We start from the raw sequence: 27,326 nt of genomic DNA, 5'->3' as shown, positions 1-27,326 counted from the left end.
GCTAAGTTCTCCCACAATTCACTGAGCAAGATTTAGTTGGGGATTGGTCCTGCTCTGGGCAGGGGGTTGGACTAGATGGCCTCCAGAGGTCCCTTCCAACTCTGTTATTGTGTGATTCTATGATTCTAACCCTAGAAAGGCTCATTTTACTGCAGCCCAAACAATCGTGGGCTGGGTCCCTAGAAGTCCTAGCGATGCAGGTGAGTGCAGCACCAGTGTGGGCCCCATGACTGGAGTATGGCTTTGCAGTGCAGTTGCTCATAACCAGGCTAAGATAACTCGGGTGCTCTGCAGTGAAGACATACTTTTATGGCTTTCTGTATGTACAGAAGATGCACTGATTTAGTTTAATCCCGGTTTATATCAGTTTAGCTCACTTCACCATGCATGTCAACAAAACCTTAGTGACAACTAGGTTTTTATACTGGGGTAACCCATTAACCATCCTATCAAAGAGCAGAGTTCTTTGCCAGCTATAGTGTAATGTAATGGATAAGCCCCCATGCACGGGCAGAAGGTGACTAGCAAATAAAAGACAGGAGAATGGTGTGGGGGAAGACACAGACTGCATATAAACAAGTGTATCAGGTTCTCATGACAGTTTCCCAGATACACTGCAAGTCAATTGCAATGATTCATGCGGGAGGTGTCAAGAAACCATAATGAAACTTCACTGAAACCACAGAAAGACCCCCACCAAAACCACGATGCTCCAGAGTAAGGGCCAAAGTTTTGTCTTTAACTTACCCTATGGTGCCTGAGCAATGTACCATTACGTCCCCCCAGCTCCAGAAACAACTCTAGCCTAAAATCTTCCTTAACTAAAAGCGACTGGAGTTTAAATACCTAGATACAACACGCTGAGTTGAGAGGGGGGATTCAATGTGAAGTTAGATTGTCAGCCTTAACATCCTAGAGTCTATTCATGGTCCAAATCCTTCATTTACATATTTTCAGAGCCTCATGTAGCACATATCTCCTTTCACCTCATGTTAACAGATGACCCTCAGAGCTGTTTGATCCCTGTTCACAACCCACAGACTCCACATAGATGATAGTTGTCATGTCCCGACCCATAGGCAATGAGTGTGGAGGTAAGAAACAAGCGTAGGAGAAATGCATCAGCACTATTTCTAGTCATGGCAAAAGCCCACACCCTAAGAGTTGCTTGGTGGTTTTCTGAGTATATGGAAAGGACCAAGTCAAGACCACAGACCAATGTCCTGCCAAATTTCATTAAAATGTGAATAAAAAAAAGTCCCTCTTGAAATCTGAAGATGCGAACGTGAGTGCATGTGTATAAAATATACAGTGGAGCATATACACTGAGAGTGTAGCTCAAAATGAAAAGGCAAATTTTCAGCCCGAAGTGGCTTTTTCAGGGTTGTGTTATAAATCCCTTGGCGCAGGTTTTACAATGGAAATGCCAGCAGACCCTGACCTCTCAGGAAATGAATAGGCACCATCCTGTCCTTCCCCACCACAGTTGTTGGTAGGATTTAGAGCCCAGCTGGACTAGGTCCGGAGGGAATCGTGCTCTTTGTAGCCGGCATCTCCCTAGCAGGAGGCGAGCAGACAGCACCAGGAAGTTTTACAGACCGCGGGCAAAGTTCAGCCCTGGCATATTCATTATTTGTTAAGTGCCAAGAAGGTGGTTAGGTAATACCTGCCCAAAGGAGCTAGCAATAACCTCCTGCCTATCAAGTTACGCCTGGACTGAGTTTGACCCGAGGAACATTATACCAGCACTCTAACTGCTGCCGCTACTGTGCAATGTTATACCTAGGACATCTCCCCTCCTCATCTCCACCACCTTATGGACTAGACCCACTTAAGTAACCACCTAAACACCATAAACGCCGGGGCAGAATAGGACTAGTAAATTGCAGACGGTTGCGTTGTGGCCCAGGATCCCAATGCAGTCTGCCCCTAGAACCCTGGAGGTAAAGTATATGATGACCAGGTTCGATCCTCAGACTGGCAGAAGCCTGGACATATGAATGATATAAAACAGAGTAGCATATACAAGCTACTGCCTGCACCTTGCCTGTTAATCAGAACATGACATTTCCACCTTTTGATCAGTCAGTGGCCAGTTCGAGTGCTTTAAATGCCCATGGAAGACAAATAACAGAACATGGAATGAAGAAGAGTCTCTCCGGTTTATCAGTTGTTAATGCATTCCCCCTTCTCATCATCTATTAGGATGCTTACAGTTGTGTTACACCTCCTCGTCACCAGGGGAAAGGGCAACTCCCTACCCTAACGGCTGCAATCCTCTCTCTCTCTATGGCATTCAGATTTATTCCCCTGATGGATCCACATTATAATAGCCAACAGTTGGCATCAAAATGGAGTTATTTCCACATTGGTACAATGTTGTAATGAAGGTACAGGGGTGAGAGCAGGGAGTTCTTGAAAATAACCAAGTTTCCAGGTCTCGTCCTTTTAACTTACGCTTGTAGTATCAGCAAATAATAAATACTAATAATAATTAAACCAAACTATCAGGCCCTCATTCCAAACCCAAAGACAATCCTTGCCCTGAAATCAAATTTTAATTGCAGGGCAAACAGTGTATGGAAGAAAAAGCCCAGATTTATGTTGTGTCTTCACGGCAGCAAAAGATGGGGTTTTACCTTGAGCTAGCTACACTGATGTAAAACCCTAGGGGTGATAAGGCACAGGTCATTTTTAACCTTGATGTAGCTAGTTGAGGTCAACACTATACTTCCCACTGGGGCTTTATCTTGACTAGATACATTGAGATAAAAAGTCAAATGCTTTGTCGCTAGTTAGATTTTACTGCCAGAAAGCCAACTCAATGTGAAAACATACCATGCTTTGCAGTGAAGACAAAACCCTAGTGGAAAATCAAACCTCAGCACCTTGTTCCAGAAGTCACAATTCAAACTGAAAGAGTGTGTGTGTGCTGGGGGTGGGGGAGGAAAGGATGTTCCAAAGAGAGTGGTAACAAATCTTTGTGCCCAATCAAAGAAAGGAAGTGGTTCATTAAATTTAAAATGGAATTGCTGGGACATTCCTAGCTAATGAAGATGCCTGACTTGGTTAGATTTGCCCCACAGGATGGAGTGCCTATCAGATCCAGTAGTGACGTTACAATACCTTTCATCAAAACGCATGTGTCTTTGGGATTGTACTGTACACATGACATTAGTTGCTTAACCATGTTTCTTGCTCAGATGAGCTGATGATTAGTTTGGGATAGAAGAGAAAGTTCCCAGTAAGGAATTGATTTTTTTATGTCCTGGAGAGTGGTGAGGAGGGATCACGTGAAAGACTCGGAAGGCCATATTCTATTCTCTACTATCGGAGTTCATGATGAGTGAGAAGGGGTGACATCAAGGGACCTCTGTCCTTTTGTGTCATCTTCTTCTTGATCTTGCAAAGTCCTGGGTGCTCTCAACTCTCCGTGAGGTGAGGGCACTCATAACTTTGCAGGAGGAGCACTTCCCTCCGGCAGGTTTGGGACATTTGTTTGCTCTGTAAAACATGATGACCGTGGAGGCACACAGTAATATTCTGCGTGTGTGTGAAGGGGTGCTTGGACACAGAAGCGTCTCCTCCAGCCCAGCACACTCTTAAATTGAAGCCAACATAGCAACAAAAATTCAGGAAGAAAAGTTTAGCCAACAAATTAGAGGGAAAGTGTTCCTCAGTCTTGCACCAGGCTCCAGCAATCCTGTTTATTTAGATGCCCCTTGGCAGGTATTCTGTAGGTGAAACACGATGGTGGTATCAACCAATGGCTCATGATCAGTCAGTGTGAAACAAGAGAAGGGACAAGGCTACGTTCAGCCACACGCTGAAGGCAATGGGGTCACACCAGGGATAAGCTGGGCCCTACCTGTCTCACACCGGGCAAGGTTCCACCTGAGCTGGAATTTGATACTGGGCTTTGATTTAACATGACACAGGGTCACTTCCGAACCTCCACAACTCACTGGCTCTCCAGCATTGGAGCAAACCATGGTGAGTTCAGTCGCTCTAGTGGGGGAAGGAGCTCTCCTCACCATACTCCCATGTCCCACAAGTCATTCCTAGATAGGCTTTTTGCGAGCAGTGCTTCCTTTATAGCTATACCTGATACAGGCTAACTTTACGCACCGCAGGGCTACCTGCTTGTAGGAGCTTTTTACCCAGCATGCCTTTCTGGGGCTGGCCTTTTAAATTGGGCAGAATCCAGCAGCTGCAGGCCTAATGGGATAATTTTCACATTGTGCTTTTGCTAGCTGCTGCTCTTCTAGATGCTGGTAAGTCCCCTTTAGCTGCTACTATTTTTCCCCTTTCTTATTCTTGCCCCTTCTCCCAGGGCCCTTGCTTTTCGTGCCACTTAAAGAGTGAGAAATATCAGTAGGAGAAAAGAAATTCATCTGCACATTCACTGATGCAAAGGTATTTTCTAACTGGGAGAGGAGCCATCCTCCGAGAGCTCTGCCAGGGGAGGTGGGTGAACTGGTTTGTCTCTGCTGGAGGGTAGGGGAAAGGAGAAGATTGCTGGGCATTTGCACATTGGCAAAGTGGAGTGATACCCTGGCAGTGGGATCTTCCTTGTGGGGTAGGAACGGCCTTAATTGAGACTGCTGTGCAAAGATATTATGCTAGTGTGTGTGCATCTTTCTTCCAGGTGAGGCACTCAGGCCAAGCTACAGTGTGACCCTGCAGGGTTAGTGAGGGCACATCCTGAGACAGTGGCAGCTGGAGGTCAAACATTTAGGTGGGACTCAGTCACTCTCCTTAACTTCCACAATGCTCCTTAATGAAAAGGGACTGCACCCCTTCTGCCCTGCCCGGACACTGATCCTCCAGCTGGAAGAGCTGTTTCCTTAAATCGATAGCTCTGGATGGCTCATGCTGGGGAAAGAAGGCATCTTATATTCTCTCATGTTCCTGTGCTGGGCAATGCCCCAGCTGCCTCTGTTGTGGGGCGACTGTCTTCTGAAGTGAGCTGATGGGTCTATGCGGTGTTGAATTACTTGATAGCTGGCCAGTCAGTGGATTGGCTGGTAGAGAAATCTGAGATTGGATCATATACTGATGCCCTGGGCTCCTAGGAGCTGGGAGGGCCCTTATGAGACATTGTGCAGGGTTTGGGTCCTCATGAAAGGGGTCATCTCAGAGGGCTCTGTCTGCAGCCATTCACCTCTGGCAAGGACAGCATTGGGGGTGGGTTCGGGTGAGAGAGAGAAAGATCTGTTTTGCTAGTGAGAGATTGGTCCTGACCCTTTGTGCATCTAGGGTCTGAGGCAGGTGTGGGAGAGAGGGAGAGGGGATGATTCCTAAAAGGTAACCGTGAGTTTGAGTGTAGCCCACGGCACAAACAGCGATTGAGCAGGGGAGGAGGGATCCTGTGCTGATGATCTCTCTTTTCTCCACTGACTGTCTTGTTTAATTGCATTCTAAAATGTAAAGCTTGAGCTCTGTGATTTACAGACACGTACTAAAACAGTTCTGTGAGAAGAGAGAAGGGCCAATAAAAGCCATGCCATGAAAAGGGCACTCTGAAAAAAAAGGCCATTATTCTCTGAATATGAACTAAGCAAGTGCTTTTCATTCCCACATTAGTTATCTGAGGCTGGTTTGAAGCTGTTTAATGGGATTCTGCAGAATATAATTTCCATCAGAGGTTGGTTTTTTTTCTTACAAGCAATGTAATTTGGGTTGTTTTTTTTTTTTTGGCTTTGCTTTGTCTTTATGCTGACTTTGGGATCTAGCGTTCTATTTCAAATCGGAGGGAGGGTGAGGGAAATAGAACATGGAAAAATTGTAGCAGTGAAACAGAGGAACCAAAGTCACTGTGCAGACCCCCAGGAATAAGTAACAGCCTTCAGGTATAGATTAGTTTGAGAAAATGAGATGCATAACCCTAAGCAATGAAGGTGGTACTGATCATCAGTGGGAGAAAGGGGAGGGAAAGAGAGATGGCTAGTGGCCCTGGCTGGTATCAGAGGAAACCTTAATGATCCTAAAATTATTGCATGCTAATTTCCTCTTTGGTGCTAATCTTAATGCCCTCAAGAATGATCAAGTACCTTAATTATCTCTTTAACTAATGAAGTGCCTCCATTAAAAAAAAAAAAGGTAGAAATTGATTCAGAAAGAGGAGCAGCATTAGAGCTTCTTTCCACCAGCAAGCACAGCTTGGAAAGCTCCCTCATGGGAATAAGAGACTGCTAAATGCTTCCTGTACGGGATGAGAGCCGAATCCTTCTCCCATTCAGCTGCGTGGGTGTTTTGCAATGGACTGAAATGGGACCAGGACTGTGAAATAATAATTGTGAAATGCATGGAAACTTTACCACCAACTTTAAGAACCCGCAGGGTCCCTGGGACTGTAAATAAGACAGAATGACCATGCTAATTTGAACCACCCTGGCTCTGCCTTGAAATTGACAAGGCTCAAGCAGCACCGTGTGGAGGGAAAAAATGTTTGAAACGTAAATCACTTATTTCCTGTTGGCAGAAGAACTTTCAAAGTTCTCAGTGGTCTCAGGCTTCAATCCTGCAGGGAGCTGAACATGCTGGCCCCGGTTCAGCAAAGCTTTCAAACACATGCTTAACTTAAAGCACATGAGTGCTTCCCTCGAGATCAGTGGATTTGCTCACAGGCTTAAAGTTCAGCATGTGGCCTTTGCTGGATCTGAGGTCAGAATGCTCAGCACCTTGCAGGATCAAGCACTTTTACAGAATTACTTAGCACCTTAAGATACAGCTCAACTCTCGCCGATTTCCATGACCGCAGGATTAAGACCCAAAACGGACTCTGACTGTGAATTACAACCTAAAAAACATGAGTAAAGACAAATGAAAATCTATATTACTATCACTGTCTATATTACAATTATTTTTGCCCTTCAATGGTCATATTTACATGTGAGAACATTAATTCCTGATCATGTGATTATACCATTTCAGCCACATGTCGGGAAGAAACAATGGGAGACAAGGGGTGCCTTCATGATTTGGCAGTCTAAGTCCCATTTTCAAAAGAGATTTAGATGCCTAAGTCTCGTTTGAAAAATGTACCTACAGGTCACTATTTGTTTTTCTTGCCATTACATAATATTCTGATTTGCACTTAAAAAAACACCTGCTGACCCCAATTTCCATAAAAGGTTACCTGCTACCGTAGTGATATAGTTCACTTATGGCAGGGACCGACAGCGCAAATGGGAAACCTGTGGGTTATTGCTAATAAATATTGTTGCTGGCAATAATAAAGCTGTGTACTTTGGAGAGCTGGCAGTTTCTTTTAGTATATACAGGGTAAATACAGTATGTAGAAACACCCTGTGAAACCTTCCATAATTGTCAGTGGTTCGGTACTGCAAGGATGAGTACTGTAGAAAAAACTAAGGGCTTTTCTATATGTGGAACATGACCAGCAGAACTATTCAGTGGTAAGATTACACTGCTGTATTTCTGCCAGTCAGTTTCCCATGTAGATAGACAAGCCCTTAGTCTGAGATATCACATAAATATTAACTGGCTATGTAAGGAAATGACAAGAGACCTGATTGTGTTTACAGTGAATGGCAAAACTTTGACTTTAGCATCACAGTAATTGGGTCCAGAATTTAGTCACCCATCTCTCCCAGTTTGGCCCCTACAAGGTGCTCCATCTGAGTGGATCGATATGGCCCCATGGAGCCCTGCTGAAGTCAGTGGGGCTCCATGCAGGTGCAGCCATCTGCCTGGATTCAGGATGTTTCAGGATCAGGACGTATGTCTCCTATTCTCTTCCGACATCCCAAACTAGACAGGACTGGAGATGACAGATGAACATGAGCTGCAAATTTGGCCATGGTTCAGATCTGGATCTGAACTTCCCCAAGTTTCAGGGTTGTTTGAGCTCAGTACCCCTTTCTAAGCTGGATCAGAATCCAGTTAATCAGAAACATGTTTTCCTGGCTCTTGTCAGACCCGAGTCCCCCGCCCCACCCCACATCATGCCCTGTACATGGGATGAATTGAAAAAAGCAAAGTAGGATGTAACAAAGTTATAACAAAAGATGTCACAAACTAGGCTCCAGATTCCCTAGTATTGCATACTGAGGCGTGTGGTTTGTTAATCATCTAATGGCCACTACTCATAACAGCTAAGCTGTCACAGTGGTTCAGGAGAAAGAAATCTGCAGATGGGAACTCTCCCTAGGGGGCAACAGCTGACCCCTCCTGTAGTTCCCTTGAAGTCAGTGGAGTTGCAACTGAGATGAATTTAGCCCAAACTAGGAGTGTGAATCAGAATTTGGAAAGGGAAGGGAAAAATCATTATTTAATGGTCAGGATCCAAAATGTTAGTGCCAAGGATGGATCTAGAATCCATTTCACATGACCAAAGACAGACAAATGCAGGCAGGGCTTTCCCCTGTGTTCCTCAAAGGGAACACGTGGGGGTATGGGGTGTGTTAGCTGCAGAGTCTGCCCTGGTGTCAGACAGGTAGGAAATTCCCTCAATCTCCTCATTCACTTCAGGTCATGACAAGCTGTTGAGAGCGATTCCCCAGCACACAGCTGGCACAACAGGCCATTCATGCCGCAGAGGGTTCAATAATTCAACAAGCAAACTCAAGCCAGCAGCAGTCTCGGTCCCCAGCCAAGACTCAGTCATCTTCAGATTAAACATCGGCTCTGCCCGACTGCTTTGTATTCCAGTGACTTCTCCCTTCCTGGGAACGCTCTGTTACCCAGCGACAGAAGAACAAAATCCTCAATCTACAAGATTTATGCTGCCTGAGTGGAGGGAGAGGGCTGGTATTTCACTCCCTGTCCCCATCCCAGCAGTGATAACGAGCCCCTGAAGCTAAGCGGTACCTCTTGCCAAGACTTTAGAAAATACTGCATTTTACCCTATTCTGTGCAACAGACCCACTTTTTTTTTTTTTTTTTTGCCTTTTTTTCTTCTATTTTTAAATAAAGTGCATTTAGTGCTGGTGAAAGGTGCTGGCCTGGCAGCCCTGCAGACTGATGTCTGTCCACAGAACCGGTAGCACCTGGGCAGCCATGGGCAAGCTTTCCCCATCCTCGTCCCTCCCCTTCCCACGGTGCATCTGGCCTGTGCTAGAACGGCCTTCAGTCTCCACCCTTGGCCTCTCTGCTCTAAGGCTGGCCGCTGTGACACGGGCTTTTGGACTGGGAGCTGCATTTAGCCCACCAAACCCTTTCACCGCTCTCCCATCAGATGGCTGGTTGCGACTGACCTGGGTCAGATCCGAGTGGGTGTCCGAGGCGAGAGGCTCTCTATTCCGTCCCTGGTCCAGTAGACCTGTATAAAAGGGCTGGAGTTTTGCTTTGCGTTGCCTTGTATCACATGTAGAGATGCAACTCCTGAAATCGAACGCCTGCCTCCTACATGGATAGAAATGGATCAGTCCTGCCCCAGGCCAGTTGTTTCCAGCTGCTGAAAGGCAAATCCTGAGCAGGGGTGTTGAAAACCTCCCGAGGCGCCTCTGATCTGGCTCCCTTAGTTCAGCATCCCGGTCTCTACATAGCAATCAAGACCCAGCCTGGGTGCTTCAGTGCCAACTGATTGTCTCTTCTTTCCCATTCGCTGCTTCTCTTATCACCTGACACACTAAAGTGCGCAACAATAAATAAATAAAATACAGCCATGGCAGCTCGGCAGCCTGGCTACTGGATCGAAGATGACCCCAAAGACAGGGATAGGACAGCAACTCTGCTCATCTGCACTGCTCCTGAGCCTGTCTTTGAGATGCCAGCAACAGAGCTGTATAAAATGCCCCATCCCTACCCCGAACACTGACATTACGCTTGCATCACAAGCTTGTCTGAAGGGCAGCCCCCTGCCTATTTGCCAGCGTTTCCGTCCCCTCTTTGGATGCCTGGCTCCTGGAAACCCCTTTCCCACCCCATGTAAACATTAATGGCCTTCCCTTCTCCTCATCTGCTTGGCTTCCTTGGGCTCCCCCCGGGGACCAGATCCTTCCGCCAAACAACAGAGGGAAAAGAAGGCTCGTTCCTCTTTCCCTGGACGTCAGAGCTGAACGCAGCACTCGAAAGTTACAAAAGCATAGTTGGGCCCTCGACCCAGTTTCAATACTGTTACTGCTATGCAATGGCAGAAAATAATGATTGCCCTCTCTGTACAGCTACCGCCCCCCCCCACCCCAGCCTGCACCAGTACAAATCGATTTCTCTTATTTCTCTATCTACTTCCCTTCCTCACTGTGAGGCGCGCAGCATTAGAATGCCGGGATTTTTTTTTTTAAAGCTCTATCGAAACACAATTGCTCTCTGTTTTTTCCCATTCACCCTCCACCCCCCCCCAAACAAATGTGGCATAAAAGGGTTGAAACACAAACGCTGTTTTAAAACAATTTTGTTACTTGTGCTAAGGGCAATTGCTGCCTCTTGAGATTGTCACTCTTTTGGTTTGCTGAAAAGGACAGCACATACTCGCACTTTCTAATGCCCTCGTGTTTTCAGATTTCTCGTTGGGCCAGCCTCTAAAGGGGATGGGGACTATATTTGCTTTAACTAAGAGAGACAAAATATTTGATTTTCAAATCCTTGGCCAAAAGAATGACACACAGCCTCTTCCTTAAAGTTCCCCCAATCCATCCCAACTTGAAAACACAGACACCAAACCTAGGGAAGCATAGATGACTCTCTTGTGTGTATGTGTGGGTTTTTTTTTTTTTTTTTTTTGCGTGCTTGGCTGGAAACTTGTATGGCCTTTATATAGCAAAAGTCAGATTTAAGCATAATTGTAATATCTTCTGCACATGGAATCATGAATCATTCCAGTGGCTTTAGAATTTAAGCTGTTAATAGGCTAAAAAAAGGATTTTTTTTGCATTATAATTAAGCATGAATATATATTTAATATATTACACTGCTTGGACTGCTGCTGTAGCAATCCGAACCTTCCTATGCTGTAAAACACCTAGCCCCCTGCAATCCCCCAATTCAAGTTTTGGAAAACTTCCTTCCCCAGCCCCTGGTAATCCTCAGTTTGTATATTTAAAAGTCCCTCCCCTCCCCCCGTTTATTTTAAAGTAGATATTGCCACATTCTTAAATTCATGCATTGCTGCATTGCTATTGCACATGTGTATAGAGGATTGCTTTCTCCCCTCTCATCCTGTTTGGCTCTCCTCTCTGGGCGGCCCTGCTCACTGGTTGTGCACATCCTCCCTGCGGACGATCTTGTAGATAATCCAGTAGAAAATGTTGAAGATGAGAAAAGCCATAGGGAAGCCAATACGCGAGATCTTGTCAATCTTCTTGGCTCGCTGGATGAACAGCTTGCGCATCTCGTCGGGAGACCTGCAGGCGGCCGGGGCTGTGTTGGCTGTGTTGTTGTTGTTGGCTCCTTTGACCGAGATGCCGTCCTTTGCTTGCAGGCAGGCAGGGCCCATCCCATAGGCAGAGAAGTTGAACCTACCTTCTCCGGCTTCGTCCTCCTGAAACAGATTCATCATAGGGCTCTACTTAAAATAAGATGGAGACAATGCACCCTTGCTATAAGGCTCTCCACTGATGGCCTTCAGCTCCATTGGTGGACACAGCTCCCTTGATGTATTGGACAAACCCTTTGTCTTAGGAGATCAGCCTTATAGAGGGGTGCTATCTGTATTATGCACAGATGCAAATCAGGGGATCCAGCTGGAGTTGGAAGTGGGATTGACTTATCTTTCCTTATGGTTAGTCATTGGGTTTTTTGTGTGTTTTTCCCCCACACATCCCCTGTTTTGCTTCTGCCTCCCTCCCCTCATACCTTCTTTTTCTGCTTGCCCAGAAGGAGCGGGCTCCATGTAACTCATATAGTAAAAGCCGCAACATGAGAATTCCTATGGAGTTACATGGACTTGGCAGCGTAAAGGGCCGTCCATGAAAAGATCTCTGCAGGTGTTCTGGAATGAGCAATGAGCCCACCTTCCGTTTCTTTATCTGTTCCTGTAAGTCTCATCGTGGCCCTGATTCCCCTCTTTCTTGGGAAATATGTCAACCTGGTTTCATCTCCTCCCCATTTAAGGAAATAGTCATCCCACTTGAAATTCAGTAGTGCACCAATGTTTAGTGCTAGGCGACTGGCTCGCTCAAGAGTCTGCTGTACAATCCAATGACTAAACAACAATACTGTGTCCTTATGTGTCAGTCCTTTTATCTGCATCGCAAAGTGCTTTACAAAGGAAGGTGTTGGCCCTATTTCCCAAATGGGGAAACTGAGACGTGCAGTGACTTGCCTAGGGTAATACGGCAAATCAGTTGCTGAGTCAGGAATAGAAATCCAGGTCTCTTGACTCCTGGTTCTGTGTACTATCCACTAGACCATGTTACTAATGAACTGTAATGATGCTCAAAATCCAACAGGCAGCTGGTAAGTCCATGTAACCTCTGCCCTAAATCTCTGAAGAAATGCAGCTTCTCCCAGTAATGCTTTAGAGGGGCTTAATCTATAAAAATGCATTGATGTGGCACCAGCCAATTCCAGTTCCTCCCTGTTCTTTCTAAAAATGTCCCCCATTCCTGCCCCATCAGTCCTCCTTTGCAGAGTGTCTTTTATGGATGGCCCCTACCTTGGGCATGTAGCTGCATGGCATGGGGGAATTACACACTCACAGCTGGGTAACCACACAGTGGAGCCAAGAGCACGTCAGCACATTTGAGCAAAAAATGAAATAAAGCCTTGCTTTTATTTTTTAGACAAGCTTAGCAAGCTGGCGAGCTGTTTGACTTACTGACACGATGTACCTACTCCCCATCCCTTGCTGGGTTCCTTCTGTAGGCCCTCACCCGCATCCCCTCCTCTCTTCCTGGGGTGGGGGTGTGTGAAGTCTATTTATAATGCTCCCATTGCTGTAGTATCTGAATGCCTAGTTATTACCCCCATTTTACAGATGGGGAACTGAGACCCACAATAGCTTGCCCAAAGCTGGGAATTCAACCCATCTCCACCAAGTCCCAGGCTAGCACTCTAACCACTGGCCCATCCTTCCTCTTTTGTCTCAGGGCTGTGTTCTCTGCAGCAACATTCCCTTCCTTGATACTCCACTTCATGCCATCCCAGTGGACCCCTCTCCATCATTGTACTGCTCTCTGAAGTGGTACTAGGTATCTCCTATAGGCCCCGAAGCTCCTGAATGTCCAGCGCTGAGAGAAGAGGAGAAACCTCCTCGGTACCATGCACATTGTTCCCAGACAGAAGTAATCAGAGATGAAGGAAACTTTCCCAATGCCTGCCCCCTGATGTCGATTCAAAGGAGCCTGCACCCACATGGCTCTGTGCTGGGGTCAGGAAGATCAGCAGGGGGCAAGGCACCTAGAATCAGAGAAATGTCAGGCTGGAGAGGTCATCTAGTCCAGCCTCTGGCACTGAGGCAGGACCAAGTAAACCTAGAGCATCCCTGACAGGTGTTTCTCCAACCAATGATGGGGATTCCACAACCTCCCTTGGATGCCTGCTTTAATTCTAAGTTTTTCCTCGTGTCTAACCCATATCTCCCTTGCTGCAGATTAAGACCTGGTCAGTTGATGCTGAAATCCATGGGAGTTAGGGTTGCCAATCCTCCAGGATTGTCCTGGAGTATCCAGGAATGAAAGATTAATCTTTAATGAAAGATTGTCATGTGATGAATCCTCCAGGAGTATGTCCAACCAAAATTGGCAACTTTCGTGGGAATGAACAGGCCTGCGCAATGGAGGCCTAAGAATGTAGGTTTTCAGGGCCAAATCCTTTTGTTTCCAAAGGGGTAAACTTCTTCCTGAAGTCAATGGGAGTAACAAGGGACTGAATAAGGATAGACCTTAATGCGAATCAGCTCAGGTATGCTGAGGCCAAATGCTCTGTTCTAAATCAGCCTTTGATTTCAGTTGAGAGGGTTTGCTTCAGTGCTGGGAGTTTTGCCAGTGTAAAGACCGTAGGCCAAATTCTCCTCTCACCCTGGTGTAAATCAGGAGGAGCCCCACTGGAGTTGGGGGAGGTACACTAGTGTAATGGTGGGCAGGATCTGAACTGGGTGTTGAGTCAGAACATCAGGCTCTGGCTCATGGTCATTTATATCAAAGCCTAGAGGCCCCAGCTAATATCAGGGCCGTATTACGCTAGGTGCTGTATGTACACCTTGTGAGATACTCCTCCCTCAGCTCAAGCATTCTTCATGTTTGCTTTGGGAAGTTATGTTGATACTTTTGAAGACAGGGATTCCTGAATCATGGTAGTACCTCCACTTGTCCCTATCTGTCCCTCCATCAGGCGGGGGAGAGATGGAGGGAGGAAGCGAAGACCTGAGCCAACATAACACACAAGCCAGGAATGAGTGAATCTGGGAGACAGTGAGCAGCAGAAACCCGCCTGAGGCTGAGCTCGTTGCAGGGATAACCCTTCATGAAACCCATCCCGACTCTCTGTAGAGCCCATTAAAATCTCTGTGTGCCACCCCTTGGGCATTTCTGTGCCTGCGTAACATTGGCCTTAATTAGAAACAAGAGAAAAGGAAGTTGATAGTTCATAGAATTACTATTTCTACCATTTTAGTACCAAAATAATAAAATAAAAATCCAATTTGTTTGCTAGGCAGATTTAGATTATGGAGAAACTGGGAAACATGGTTTTTCAGCCAGCAAGTGGATTTTGCTATTTTAATCTACGTGGTAGAGGACGCATCAGCAATTAGCATTGAGTAGAAACCAGCGTTGACTGGTTTCTGAAGTGTGGGGGCCACTTTTAACCTCCACATGACCTGGTGCCTCTCTCAAGTCAGGGAGCTTCTCTGTTCTCCTTTGCGGCAGATAGGGGACTACTTCCTGCTGTTGCCAGCAGGTGGCAGGGAACCAAAGCAAGAAAGCCGGGGCTGCCAATTAGCACCTCGAGGGACGTGCTCCAAGTGCGGGCGAGGCAGATGTCAAGTACCTGATGACCCACAGGTGCAGGCCTACACCTACAGCATCTCAATGAAGACTGAAGTGGAAATCTCAATACAACTAGCATGCGGTACAAACACTGTGTGACTGATTTTCAGAGGTGCTGAGAACCCAGACCCCTCCTCTAATAATCAGGTCCACGGTGCAAGACACATCTCCGTCTTAACTTTGGAGTTCGGACTCCATCGCCATTACAGGTGTGTCAGGCAGGTACAAACACACATGCAGATCAAACAATTGTGAATAATATTCATTGCAAATGTACTCCTTTTTGTTCTTTATGAATCATTCACGGGCCAGTCTTGATTTTCTGCGAATTTATTCTTCATTGGTGAGCGCCATGTCTTCAGGGCCAAATCAGCCAATCGTGCCTTTTTAATGAACTAAAATGACTTTAACTGAATGAGGATGGGCAACAGCAAGAATAAAACCCACAAAGGGACCAAGCGGGCATTATCCTGTTCAGTCTCCAGCCAGCTCCAAGTGGAAATGATGAACAGGTCAATAGTGCTCTGTGAGACCAGAATGTTCTAGACCTTGAAGGGGCAGTAACCATGCATGCTCATCACAGCTTTTAAAGCTGCATACACCATGGTACGTAGTTGCCAAAGGGGGCTTGGACAGTCAGGCTGTGGCAGTGGTCCCCAAACTTTTCAAGGTCATGCCCCCCCTTACCCCTGTCTGCCTCCTATCCCCCTAGAGCTGAGAGCAGGGACAGGGGTTAGGGGTTAGGGGCCAAGGCTGAGGCCACAGCTGGGGGTGGTTCTGGGTCCGGGGATGGAGTCACGGGCTGGGCTGGGACCAGGGCCAGGTGCAGAGCTGGGCCATAGTCGGGGGCTGAGGCTCGGGGTGGGGCTGGAGCAGAGCTGGGAGCGCAGTGGGGGCTGGGTGGCGCTCCCTTTCCATCCCCATGGGGGTTGGCCTGGGCCCTGTTGCGCGCCCCCCCCAAACATTCCTCCATGTCCACCTAGTGGGGTGTACCCCACAGTTTGCGGACCTCTGGTCTATGGGGTGTTCACAAGTTGTTGCCTTTGGCTGTTTGCTGTTCATTATTTGTGCTGTGTAACTGGTCATATGATATTGCATCTGCTCCCTGATTGGCCATCTCTCTTTCTCTCTCTCACACACACACACACATATACACACACGCAGGCTCGCTGAATTTCACAAAGTGCATCCCTATATAAATTGTGAAATTGCAAATAGTAATGGAATGAAAATGTCCCTCTTACACTGATTGAGCCAACTTCTCTCTCTGCTGCTGGCCTTGATTGACACCTGCGGAAATGCACAGCCCAGTGCTTCCCCCCCGTTAGAAATGCGCCTCCATCCCATTTGCACGTGCTCTTTGCGTAGTGGGGGGCTCAACAACGCGATCGGCACGCAGATATGCTTTTTTGCAGGTACAAAACAATTGACTCGGCTTTTTTCCTGACTGAACGTCATGGCTGAAAACGTGGCCCATTTAATCACTCAATGCATATTTTATGGGCTAGTTATTCGACCTTTTGTGAGGTCAATTGTACCTTCTAGTTCCCATGGAAGGACTCCAACATGCAAGGTATAGGGGGGTATAAGTCTGCAAGTAGCTTTACGGGCGAGTTGAGTCTCTCACACTCGTGCATGCTGGGGAGAGGGTGTTACGAATGTAGGGGTACAACAGGGGTGAAGGTAACTTAAAGGGCGGCCAGGCTCCTGGGCAAGGGGGGGAGGGGCAGGGCCTTGGGCAGAAGGGGCTGCTGCCGGGATCCCCGGGCCCTTTTAAATCACTGGGCCCCGGGCAGCTGCCCCTTTTGCCCCTCCCTGCCCCCGTCAGTGGCCCTGCCGGTATGGTGCTTAAAGTGCTCCCGTGGCAGGGCTTTAGCGTTGGCTGTGTACCGGCCTGTACCAGCGGCCACTTTCTTGCCCGTACCAGCTTACTTTCACCTCTGGGTTTTAAATGAAATCCAGAAAGAAATTTTTTGTGGGCAAGTGCCATTGCAGACAGGGAAGTCTAGCCAAGTTATGTCGGCCGCTAAGTAAAATGAAAATCAAACTGAACAGAATATAGCCGGTGTGTCTAGATTCACCTATGACAATACATCACTGAAGCACCTTGGTCACATGATATGAAGGGGAGGCAAGGGGCTAGCAAGTTTTGACCTGAACAGCCAATCTGATTGCTCCTTTAGTGTTGCCCATTTTAATACACTATTTTATTCAGTGTGATATGTCAGTGCTTAGAAGAGAGACATCAGAAGATTCCAGGGCACCGGGATAGAGCCATCAGGTTCTCCAGAGCTGTACAATGTGCTTGGAATACACGCAATCAACCGCAAGTTTTGATGAGCGTGCAACCCCCGCTTACTGGGCGTGTTTTTATGTTTGTGCTTTGTTCCAATTAAAGTTGCTGTGAGATTATGCAGGGATTGTAACAGCAGCCTTGCGTTTGGTTGAATACCTCTGGCAAACAGATCTTTTGAAACGTTCTAACTAGAGTTTTTATTATTAGTTTGTCAACAGTACGGCAGCGCGAGCTGCATGCAGCAGCGTGGCTCAGTAGAAAGGGATGCTTGAATCTGGACTAGGGGATAAAAGCACAGTGAGGCACCCGGGCTGGATGGCTGCAGCTCAGACTGGTTTAAGCAGGCAGTTCTCACTCCCTCAGAACCAGAATGTGCTAGTTTTCTCTCCATGACGTGGTCTGATCGTGCACAACGGAAGTTAATGGGAGCTTTGCTGTTGGTTCCCATGGCCCATAGAGCACTTGTCTTTGTGCATGTATATGGCATTCTTCATCCAGAGATCTGAAAATGCTTTACAAAAATGAGCAACAATTATCACCCATTTTGCAGATGGGGAAACTGAAGCACAGGGTGAGAAGTTGGTTGTCTAGATGTTACAGAGTTGTGAACAGAACCCAGGTCTCCTGGCATCTTATCCACTAGATCATGCTGCCTCCTGAGAGTGTGACAATTTCTCTGGCATGTGAGGAACCATTGTGCAGCTAGAAGTCCAGTTGCTCCATGGTTTGACCTATTTTTCTAGCCTTCTGGGGTGATTCTTCATAACAAATTAACTCTTGCTATAGGCCAGTGATTTAGGGAGGGTGCTGAAAATCTGCTGCTTCTGAGTTCATTGTCCTAGTTAATGGAGTTTGCAGCACTGGTGTGGCCCTGTCGGTCCCAGGATATGGAGAGACAAGGTGGGTGAGGTCACATCTTTTATTGGACCGTCTGCTGGGAGGCAAGCTGGGCAGAGCCAGACCCGAGGAAGAGCTCTGTGTAGCTCAAAAGCTTGCCCCTCTCCCCGACAGGCGTGGGTCCAATGAAAGCTCTGACCTCGCCCGCCTTGTCTCTCTAGTTAATTGAGGCACTTTTACAAGGGGCCTCTTAGTCCTCTGCCGAGCTCTGTGTTGAAGTTGCGGCACCGCGTTACATTCAGGCCACTGCTCTTTGGAGCCCCCTACAGGACAGTGCCTGGCCCAGTGTAACTGGATGGTTCCTAAATTCTTGTCTATGTCTTTTAAATGTTTACAGTTCTTGGGAGAGTCCCATGGCACTTCATCTAATAGGCTGTCTTCCTCTGGCCAGCAGGAGAGGGGGGTGTAAGACAACCTCCTGGAGAGAAGAGACTGGGAGAGGCATGGTTCAGCCAAGTGCTAAATCTTCCGGTCTATGCATAGCAAGCCCCCTGGGCTAAAGCCGGGGATCTCCGAGGTAGGCTGGCACTCCCAGTCTGAAGCAGTGGTCAGCACCACTAGGAAGTCGGGCTGATAAAGGTGAAAACAAATAAATCCCATGCTTTAGAGGGTCAGATCCCTGGTCTCCACTCCCTTCCACTTTGCACAATGGGAAAACCCTAAGGGGCAGCTGGAATTCCCCTTGTAGAGGAGAATCCCTGGGTGATGTCATCCTGGCAGAGCCAGCTGCATGCTATGCTGTCCTACTCCCTGCCTCAAGCTGCACAGTGAGTGCTGAGCGGGTGGGTGCAGAGAATGCTGCATTCTGCAGATCCTGAGCTGGCTGAGTGGCCCCTAGGAAACTTGTTCCAGGCAAAACAAATTAAAGCAGCCCTGAGCCAAATCATCCCCCAGCACTGGGGAGGTGGAAGGCGGTAGAAAGGCAGCCTTTCCTAGTAGGTATGAAGCTGTTCAAAATCCCAGCTGGTTATAGGCTAGGGATTAGTGCATGTGCAATGTCATTGCAGTAATGCAGTGACAAACCCTTAGTAAGCCACTATACACCAACCCTTAGAGCAGTCCTGGGGCACAGAGACAGCTGCCACTCCCAGAAGGTTCATATGGAAAATGGAAGGTGAACACTGTTGTGCGAAATGCTGGCGATGATGCGTGGAACTGGGGTGAAGGTAAAGTGCCCGGATTTATTCCCTGAATGAGATGGTGCACCAATGGCCGAATGGCCTGTAATCAAGGCAGGATCTTCTCCAGAAATAATTACGCACTTCCTCTCTAGGACCTTAATACCTACTGTTGAGTTGTTCTCTCTCAAGAGAGGCCGGGCACCTGCCATGTAGGAGATGACTTCCATCTGCTTATGAAGCTCAACTTCTTTAGTATCTATTCATCTCTGCATTTAGAGCCAGCCTGAGACGGCTATTTATATTCCTCTGCCTCTAATTGTATCTACTATTATATTTCTCTCTCTAGTTCATTATGTGGCGTAGCATCTCTGCTGTGGGCACATTCCGAAGGGTTCCAAGCTACCGGCATACAGACTGTAGATTTCTACCCAACGCAGACATGCTCTGATTGATTTCAGTCATGGGGAACGTGCATGGAGCTTGGCTAAGGACATTTTAAGGGGTTTTTTTTTTAAAGACTATTTTAGAGAGGAACATCACAGTAAATCCGAGCAGCAGATGCTTCTGAACGTCGCGATATTCGGCAAGGTGGCAGAAACAACAAATGTGTCACTTACCTCCATGCTATGGTAAGCTGCCTCACTAAGTTATGCCATTCCATGATAGACCCGCTCCCACCACCCCCCAACCATCAAAACAAGCTGCACTTCCAAATCCGTCCCTTTGGAAGTCACTCTTGGGAGAACTGTCTTTTTGGACATAAATCCCTGAACAGGCATAGTAAACAAAATAAAGGAGTTTGGTACACCCCAGAAGCAAGCTGAATATTGGAGGAGAAACCAGAATCAGCAGAGCTGGCCATATAGCTCTGACACTTGCCCCTCTGTATCTCCCTGTATGTAAAGAACTTCACTGAGCGCCACTTGCTAGATCCAGCTGGCCATTGAGTGACCCTCTAAGGTTCTAGAGGGTGGGGACTCCTTGGGTCCAGCTGTGCTCTGCATGACTTGTGTATTACCTTGTGGTGCCTCCTCTTCCTTCTGAATCTGAGCAGCTCTTTGTGCTGCCGGGACACAAAGTTGACAGCGGCATACTCCAGGAGAGCTGAGAACACGAACAGCAAGCACACAGCCATCCAGATGTCTATGGCCTTAACGTAGGACACCTGTGGGTTAGAGAGAGGGACTGAGAGACCTTGTTCCAGCACTTGCCTTTCTTCTCGCTAGTCCCCCAAGCTCTTTGGAAAGTGACAATGAAACAATTGAGGCAGCCATGATATGCTCAGCAAGAGCTCACGGGCATTAAAACCTGTCTTACCGAGCAAGGGAATGTTGTCCAGGACCCGACGTTAATCCTGAAAAATAGTAGCACATACAGAATAGGAAGAAACCCAAGTTTCAGTTGTTCTTTATGTCCACAGAAGGTAGGACAAAAAGTAAAGGGCTTAATCTTCGGCAAGGGAGATTTAGGTTTGATACAAGATAAAACTTTCTAACTGTACAGGTGGTTAGGCTCTGGAATGGGTTTCCAAGGGAAGTTGTGGCATCCCCATCATTGGAGGTTTTTGCGAACAGGTTGGACAAACACCTGTCAGGGATGGTCTAGGTTTACTTGGTCCTGCCTCAGCACAGGGGGCCAGACCTGATGACCTCTTAGGTCACTTCCAGCCCTACATTTCTGTGATTGTATCTTAGTGGGCCAGATTCAGTATTAATATTGAATGTCAGAGATACACTGAGTATATGAACTAATATAATATGCATGTTAAGAATTTGTAGGCACTTAGGGCATGGCCTGAGAGTGCTGTTCTCTGGCTTAGAATGATGCCTCCTAGGGGGCAGTTACTCCTAGTGTAACTTAGCGCAGCTCAGCTTTAACTTGCGTTGAGGCTGGACTGGCCACTGGCGGCCCACAAATTTGGGAGCATACAAAGGTAATGGAAAGCCCATGTGCAAGTTTGTTGACTGGAATTCTGGACATATTTGAAGATCTGGCCCTAACTGTTCAATACATTGGTATGAAGGAATTTCTTCCAAGTGTCAGGGGTGCTTTGTACCTTGGGCAATGATGCTCGGGAACCTGAGCTCTGGGTGGTCATAGTGAGCACAGTGGTGATGCCCAGGCCAACACGGGCAGGTGCAGCATCCATGTTGATCCAGAAGGAGATCCAAGACAGGATGACTATCAGAAGGCTGGGGATGTACATCTGAATCAGGTAGTAGCCCATCTGTCGCTCCAGGTGGAAACGTGCTTCTATGCAGGTGAACTTGCCTGAGAATGACAGAAGTTAAATTAGAGGGTTACTGGTAGGAGGCATGATAATCTCATGGCATCCAACCTCAGCAAACAATGGCTGCCTGCAATTTCCACTCCCTGGCTAAGAAACGGTTCTTGCTGGGCAAAGGGGGTATGTGGTAGGGGATGGCTGAGTATCCCTAGGGCTAGCACATGCATTTATAACATCAGCATAACAACACCATGCGTCTCCCTCTGACATCTTTTTTAACTAAACAATAGTGAGTTTGTGCTAGTGAAAGGTGCCAGATTAACAGCCCTGTAGACTGAAGTTCCCCATTGAGTTCTAGAATAGACACACCATGGAGATGAGCTTGGTGAGAGGGTCCAAATTAAATACCCCAGCAGATGCAGAGACTTCTGATGAGTACAAGAAGGAGACATAGGTTTTGGGTCTGTTAGCTTCTTGCTGGCAATACATTTGTGTGAAGATTATACCTTCAGCAAGCCTTTAGACAGGTTGTTCTCCAGGATATATTTGTTAGATAAATGCGGCTAGCATGCAACAGATGATGTGTGGCAAATATACAGGGCCAAATTCTTACTGCAAGGAGCTTAGCGAGTAAAGGTAAGTGGCACTGAGGATGGGAGACTGCGGTTTATGCCCTGTTACTGACCTGTGTTGTAATGCTTGGTGCAGTACCGTAAATCTTTTTCTTCCTTCAGGATAAACTGAGGCAAGGTTAATCCATCAGCAACCTGCACAGCTCCTTTCTCTTGCCATTCAAATATCAGATCATTCATTGTGTAGCCAACTGTTGAGAGTAGGGAAGAAATAGGACACATGAGCAAGAAACCAAACTGTGTCGAAGACAGGTGCTCACAGGGATGGTGTTGTGGGGAAGGGAGTCCTGCACAGATGCCGGGAGTTAGACCGGATCACCCATGATAGGATGGGTTTCATGGCTCTCCACTGGTTCGCACAACAAGTTTGCTGAGGCATACCTGGTGATAAAAGCTTATATATATGGTATAGGTGGGCAGTGATGGTTATAGTGGTGAACTTTATGGGTCACAGTGGATTCCTGTCCAATAAATCAGATATTCTGCTGGCTTGGGCTATTCTTTTATCATAACTTAGCTGAGCCTTTCAGCCCCAGGCTCTTCCTCTGCATTAAGTTAATCATTGGATTTCTTTCCTTTTAGTTAAGGAAGCAGGTAGGGGTTCCTGTAGGTGCCAGCATGCATCGTAAAGGGGGAAAAAAGCCCCACTTGCAGCTTGGAGAACCTTCACCTTTCTCCTTCAAAGCAGGAGGCCAATGCAAATGTAGATAAATTAGAGCTCCCCCTTTAGGAGTTCAGCAATTGCTTGAACCTGGCTCAAGCTAAGAGATGTCAGGTAGTTTCCTGGAAAACTGAGAGCTGCTCCCTGAGTGAGTGCTAGTGGCAGGAAGGAAAACCATACTGGCAAAACTAACAAACAAGATTGCAGGGATCACAGGGACAGACAGGCTTATGTCAGCATGTCTGGGCTCTTGGGGGGACCGATGCAAGGAGCGGAGGGATGTGGACCTCTACTTTGGCTTCTGATCCCTGATTTAAGAGCCCTCCCCTCCCCAGCTCTGAATGCCTTTTGCCTTTGACAGGGGCTTTATTCCTCCAACACAGGCTCAAGAAATAGTTGTTGGTAGAAACTAGTGCTAGGCAGGGCTGTGTGGGTGCTGGCAGGGAAAGGAGTGTGAGCAGAGGATCGTGCACATGCCAGGCGGTAGGTCCTGGTTTTATCCCCCTTTGTCTTTCTTAATCAGAGAACCAGCTGAGAGTTAAAGCGGGGCAAAGGAAAGACGGTGGTTATCTTTAGAGGGGAAACCCCTCAGGACTCACAGCTCTCTAACTGCATGATGCACGTCTGCACGTCCATGGGGAAATTCTTCAGATCCATGGGACAAGCCAGCGTTAGTGTAATCCTGGGGCGAGAAGACAGACAGGGGAATTCCAGACGCATTCTGAACACTGACAAGTAGTTACATTACATCTGAACTATTTAGGTGTCCACTAGTGTATAGATAGGCTAGTCAGCTACCTGTGCAGTGCCACACCTACCTGGCTGGAGGCATTGCCTGGATTATTTGCATCTTCCTTGAATGTAGTTTCAAGTGTGACATTGCAGCATGTCAGAAATACCGAGCAGCGGGGCCTGTGATTTAATCCCCAGCTGCCTTTTACAGGTGGAGGGTTGTGATAACAACACTTCTTGGATTGTGTAGCGCAGAAGAGTCCCACACCAAACTGTCTTGCTGCTTCGATCTTTATTTCATGCCTCAGGCTCATAACAATCTGGACCTATCTGATATCCTGGATCCACCAAATAAGGTATTTCTAAAGGCTAGCACCGGTTGGAAAATTTCAAACAAAACATTTTCCGGTTGGAAAATGGGGCTTTGTCCAAATTGAAATTTGCTTGGGGGCGGGGGGGAAATGATAGATTTCAACAAAATTTTCTGTTGGAAAAATTGAAACAAAATATTTTGGGTTAGGTCAGTTCAATCTCTGTCTGCCTGAGCCGCTTCAGTGCCTCGTGGGAGTTGTAGTTCCAGGTCCCTTGTGCCCCATTGTCTCCTCTAGCTGATGCCTCCTGGTCAGACTCCATGTCCCATGATGCACCACCGTACCTCTCTGCATTAGGTTCCATGCTCATAAGAATGGCCAGACTGGGTCAGACCAAAGGTCCATCTAGCCCAGTATCCTGTCTTCTGGCAGTGGCCAATGCCAGGTGCCCCAGAGGGAATGAACAGAACAGGGAATCATAAAGTGATCCATCCCTGTCGCCCATTCCCAGCTTCTGGCAAACAGAGGCTAGGGACACTTCAGAGCATGGTTTTGCATCCCTGCCCATCCTGGCTAATAGCTATTGATGGACCTATCCTTTATGAATTTATCTAATTCTTTTTTTGAACCCTGTTATAGTCTTCACAACATTCTCTGGCAAAGAGTTCTACAAGTTGACTGTGCGTTGTGTAAAGAAATACTTCCTTTTGTTTGTTTGAAACCTGCTGCCTATTAAAACATCCCTTCTGGCTGAGAAGGCCTGGATGAACCAATTGCAGACCTCTTCATTGTTCCTTATTCAGCCAGTCGGGCTCCTGTGGAGCACTGTGACAGGGTGTCAGAGCAATGCCTGGTTCCCAGTCAATACAGGGCTGACTCTGGTTCAGATGGCCCTTGCTGTATGAGTGTCTGTTTGGAAGGCAGAGGGGAGTGAGAAGATACCTTTGAGAAAGTTGGCCTCCACACCCAGGAGTCGTCAGACTGAGCTGATTGGGGATTAGCTGATTTACATTCCGGTTGCGGTCACATATTTTCCCTTTTGTTGGTAAAAAGAAACCAGGGGTAACAACTTTGCTTGGATATTGCTGGTATTTCTTCTGCTGAGTCATCCTACCATCTTACAGAGTAACTCCAGCACTGCAGTGACTCAGCACTCCACCTTTGGACCCTCCCAGCCCCAGCCAGAGAGGGACCATCCTGAGGACTCAAACATGTGTCTCTTGCCCATCAGCGCACAACACTAACTGCTAGGTCACCTGGTACCCTTAGCTGCTGGCTGTTTTATAACATGCACACTGTCAGTGGAGAACAGTTTCAAACAGCGATGTGATTTAAAAAGGCGGGGCAGGCATCAGGTCTCCAAACTCTGCCGACACGTTTGGCAGTTTTGATTACTGCTTTGGCTTGCTGTCTGCCATCTGCACTGAAACCACCCCCCATTTCTGATGGTGGCTATCTGCATTTCAGCACTGCCTGTTTATTTTCCATTCCAGAGCACCACGCTGCCACCGGAAACATGAGATAGCACAATGGGATGCAACTGCCACCTGCCTTTGGGGATTGTAATGTGAGGTTTGAGTGACCTGGAGTTCACAGTGTAACACAAATCCACACTACGAAGAAGGCAAAATGTCTTTGGGGTGTCTTTTTGGCTCCTTTCCCCCCTAGCATTTTTAATAAAACTGCTTGTTCTTAAATTTATTGCTTTAAAACACCAGGGAGAGTGGGGAAATGGATGTTTTCCAAAGGCGAATTAATGCAAGTAGTACAGTTCCACAGACGTGTTCTGGATCCCTATGGCAAATGAGTGACCCTGAGGAGTAATGCTGGGAAACGGCTGTGAGGTTCTGGGGTAGGAAAATACCCCCCTGTTCGCCCTCCCAGCTCTCCTGAGTGAAAACCACACAGGAGAATGGAATAAAGAGGTTAGGAAACCAGGTGATCCCCAAAGCAATGTGAGTTTGTGGGGTTTCAGTGTAAACTCTTAACTCGCACTGGGTTTCTTGCTGTGGTGCCCAAAGTTGGGTCAATTACCTGGGCCAGGTTTGGAGCAAAATCTGGGTAGATTGATGGTTCTGGGAATCCAACTCATGCAAATTTGCAATATCACTTGGTTTCAATGCAGTGGCAGAAGAAAATAGTCCTATTTACCAAGGGTTTATTTATACCAGGAGTTTGCCTTAATTCAGCAATCAGTGGTCAGCTGCAAAGGTAGCAAAGCCCTAGCAGAGACAAGGAATAGAGGGCTGGGTATTGTAGGTTTTGTTCATGTAACACTCCCATTGACCTCAGGGGAAATAGCATATATTTGAAAGCTGCAGGATCTGGTTCTTATTTAATTTAAATCTAGGAAAAGTGAAATGCTTGAATTGGGGAAGAAAGGGATTATCTAGAAACCCCCTTTACCTGGCTTTCCCATCCCAGCCCATCCCCTCCTCTGTCCCAAAGTGCAGCTCTAGCAATAGGTCGGGATCACAAAGCAGAATCCGCTCCTATCCTCTGCTCACTTCAGTTCGAGTACTGAGTAAGTGAGTGGCTTTCATCCACCTCCCTTGTGTTAATGTGATTTCCTTCTCCACCCCAAATGCAACCTTGTTTCAGGAAGCACTAATCCCAGCTACAGCCCCTTCGATGTAGACCCGGGGGACCGGCCATCTGTGATTGTGGAGGGACCATACCCTAACAAACAGAAGTGCTTTCTTTGCCTGCCACTCAGACTGCCCTGCACACGCTGTGCTTTCCCCATCCATTTCAAACACAGCGCCCGTGTCGGAGCTTCCAAACTCTCTGTGTATCATATCTCGGTAGGAACTGGGTATATTTAAAACAGAAACACTTAGCGTTATTAGGAGTTCTTCCTGCCTGACTGTCTTTCTTTTTATGGCTGCAAGGAGTATTGTTATGTGGTAATCTTAATTGTCAGCGTGCCTAGAGCTTTTGGATAGGTATCTAACTACATAAATCTAAAGAAAAATGATTTTATTCATATGCTTTTTTTAAAGGGACCGTATTAATATGGCTAGGCCTTGAAGCTAATGTGTTCTGATAGTTTGCCCTATGTAGTTACATTCACCTTAAGAACTGCATTCATCTGTTAGTTTTAAGATGAATACTGCTTCAGCAAGCCTATGTGAGCAGTTCTCCTGTGCTGGGGTGGACAGTTTATGTGCTGACTTGTTCATGGGTCACTGGAATGTTCTTTTTTAAGTGTACAAGGCCTGCTCTTCAGAAACGGACACCTACATTATATGTGCTCATGCAAAGTGCCAGACTTGCAAACTGGGGAGTTGTGCACTTAGAAGTCTATGTGCGCATGTAAATGCAGGATTCGTGGGCTCGGGTTAGGGGGGTACTTTTTGAAAACTGGGCTGATAGCAGTTGGAGCTATAGAAAGGATGGAACTATTTAAAAAAAAACCCCCAAACTCTGGATAGTGCAGTCCTTAAGATAGAATCCACATAATGAGACAAATGTCATGTTAGCTTAACATTATGATAGAACAATCTTGACAATACCCCTTTAAGTTTTTCATGGCACGCGGTACGTGTATATAAG

The 27,326-nt window shown here is 47.0% G+C and overlaps 1 protein-coding gene across 1 annotated transcript in view; it reads right to left on the bottom strand.

Annotated features, from left to right (window-relative positions):
- Positions 1-11,030: 11,030 nt before the first annotated feature.
- The window catches only part of GLRA1 (glycine receptor alpha 1), a 64,359-nt gene continuing 48,063 nt past the window's right edge, over positions 11,031-27,326 (bottom strand). The window contains exons 6-10 of the mRNA XM_084636900.1: positions 23,328-23,410; positions 22,121-22,258; positions 21,265-21,479; positions 20,227-20,373; positions 11,031-11,446 (exon numbers count right to left, since the gene is read on the bottom strand). Coding sequence (XP_084493026.1) covers positions 11,156-11,446; positions 20,227-20,373; positions 21,265-21,479; positions 22,121-22,258; positions 23,328-23,410 — 874 coding nt within the window. The 3' untranslated portion in view covers positions 11,031-11,155. The remainder of the gene's footprint in view (positions 11,447-20,226; positions 20,374-21,264; positions 21,480-22,120; positions 22,259-23,327; positions 23,411-27,326) is intronic.

This window comes from Lepidochelys olivacea (genome assembly GCF_965140295.1).
Source record: "Lepidochelys olivacea isolate rLepOli2 genome assembly, chromosome: 8".
NCBI lineage: Eukaryota > Metazoa > Chordata > Testudines > Cheloniidae > Lepidochelys > Lepidochelys olivacea.
Note: the sequence above shows the minus strand (reverse complement) of the source record. Positions and strands in the feature narration are given on the sequence as shown.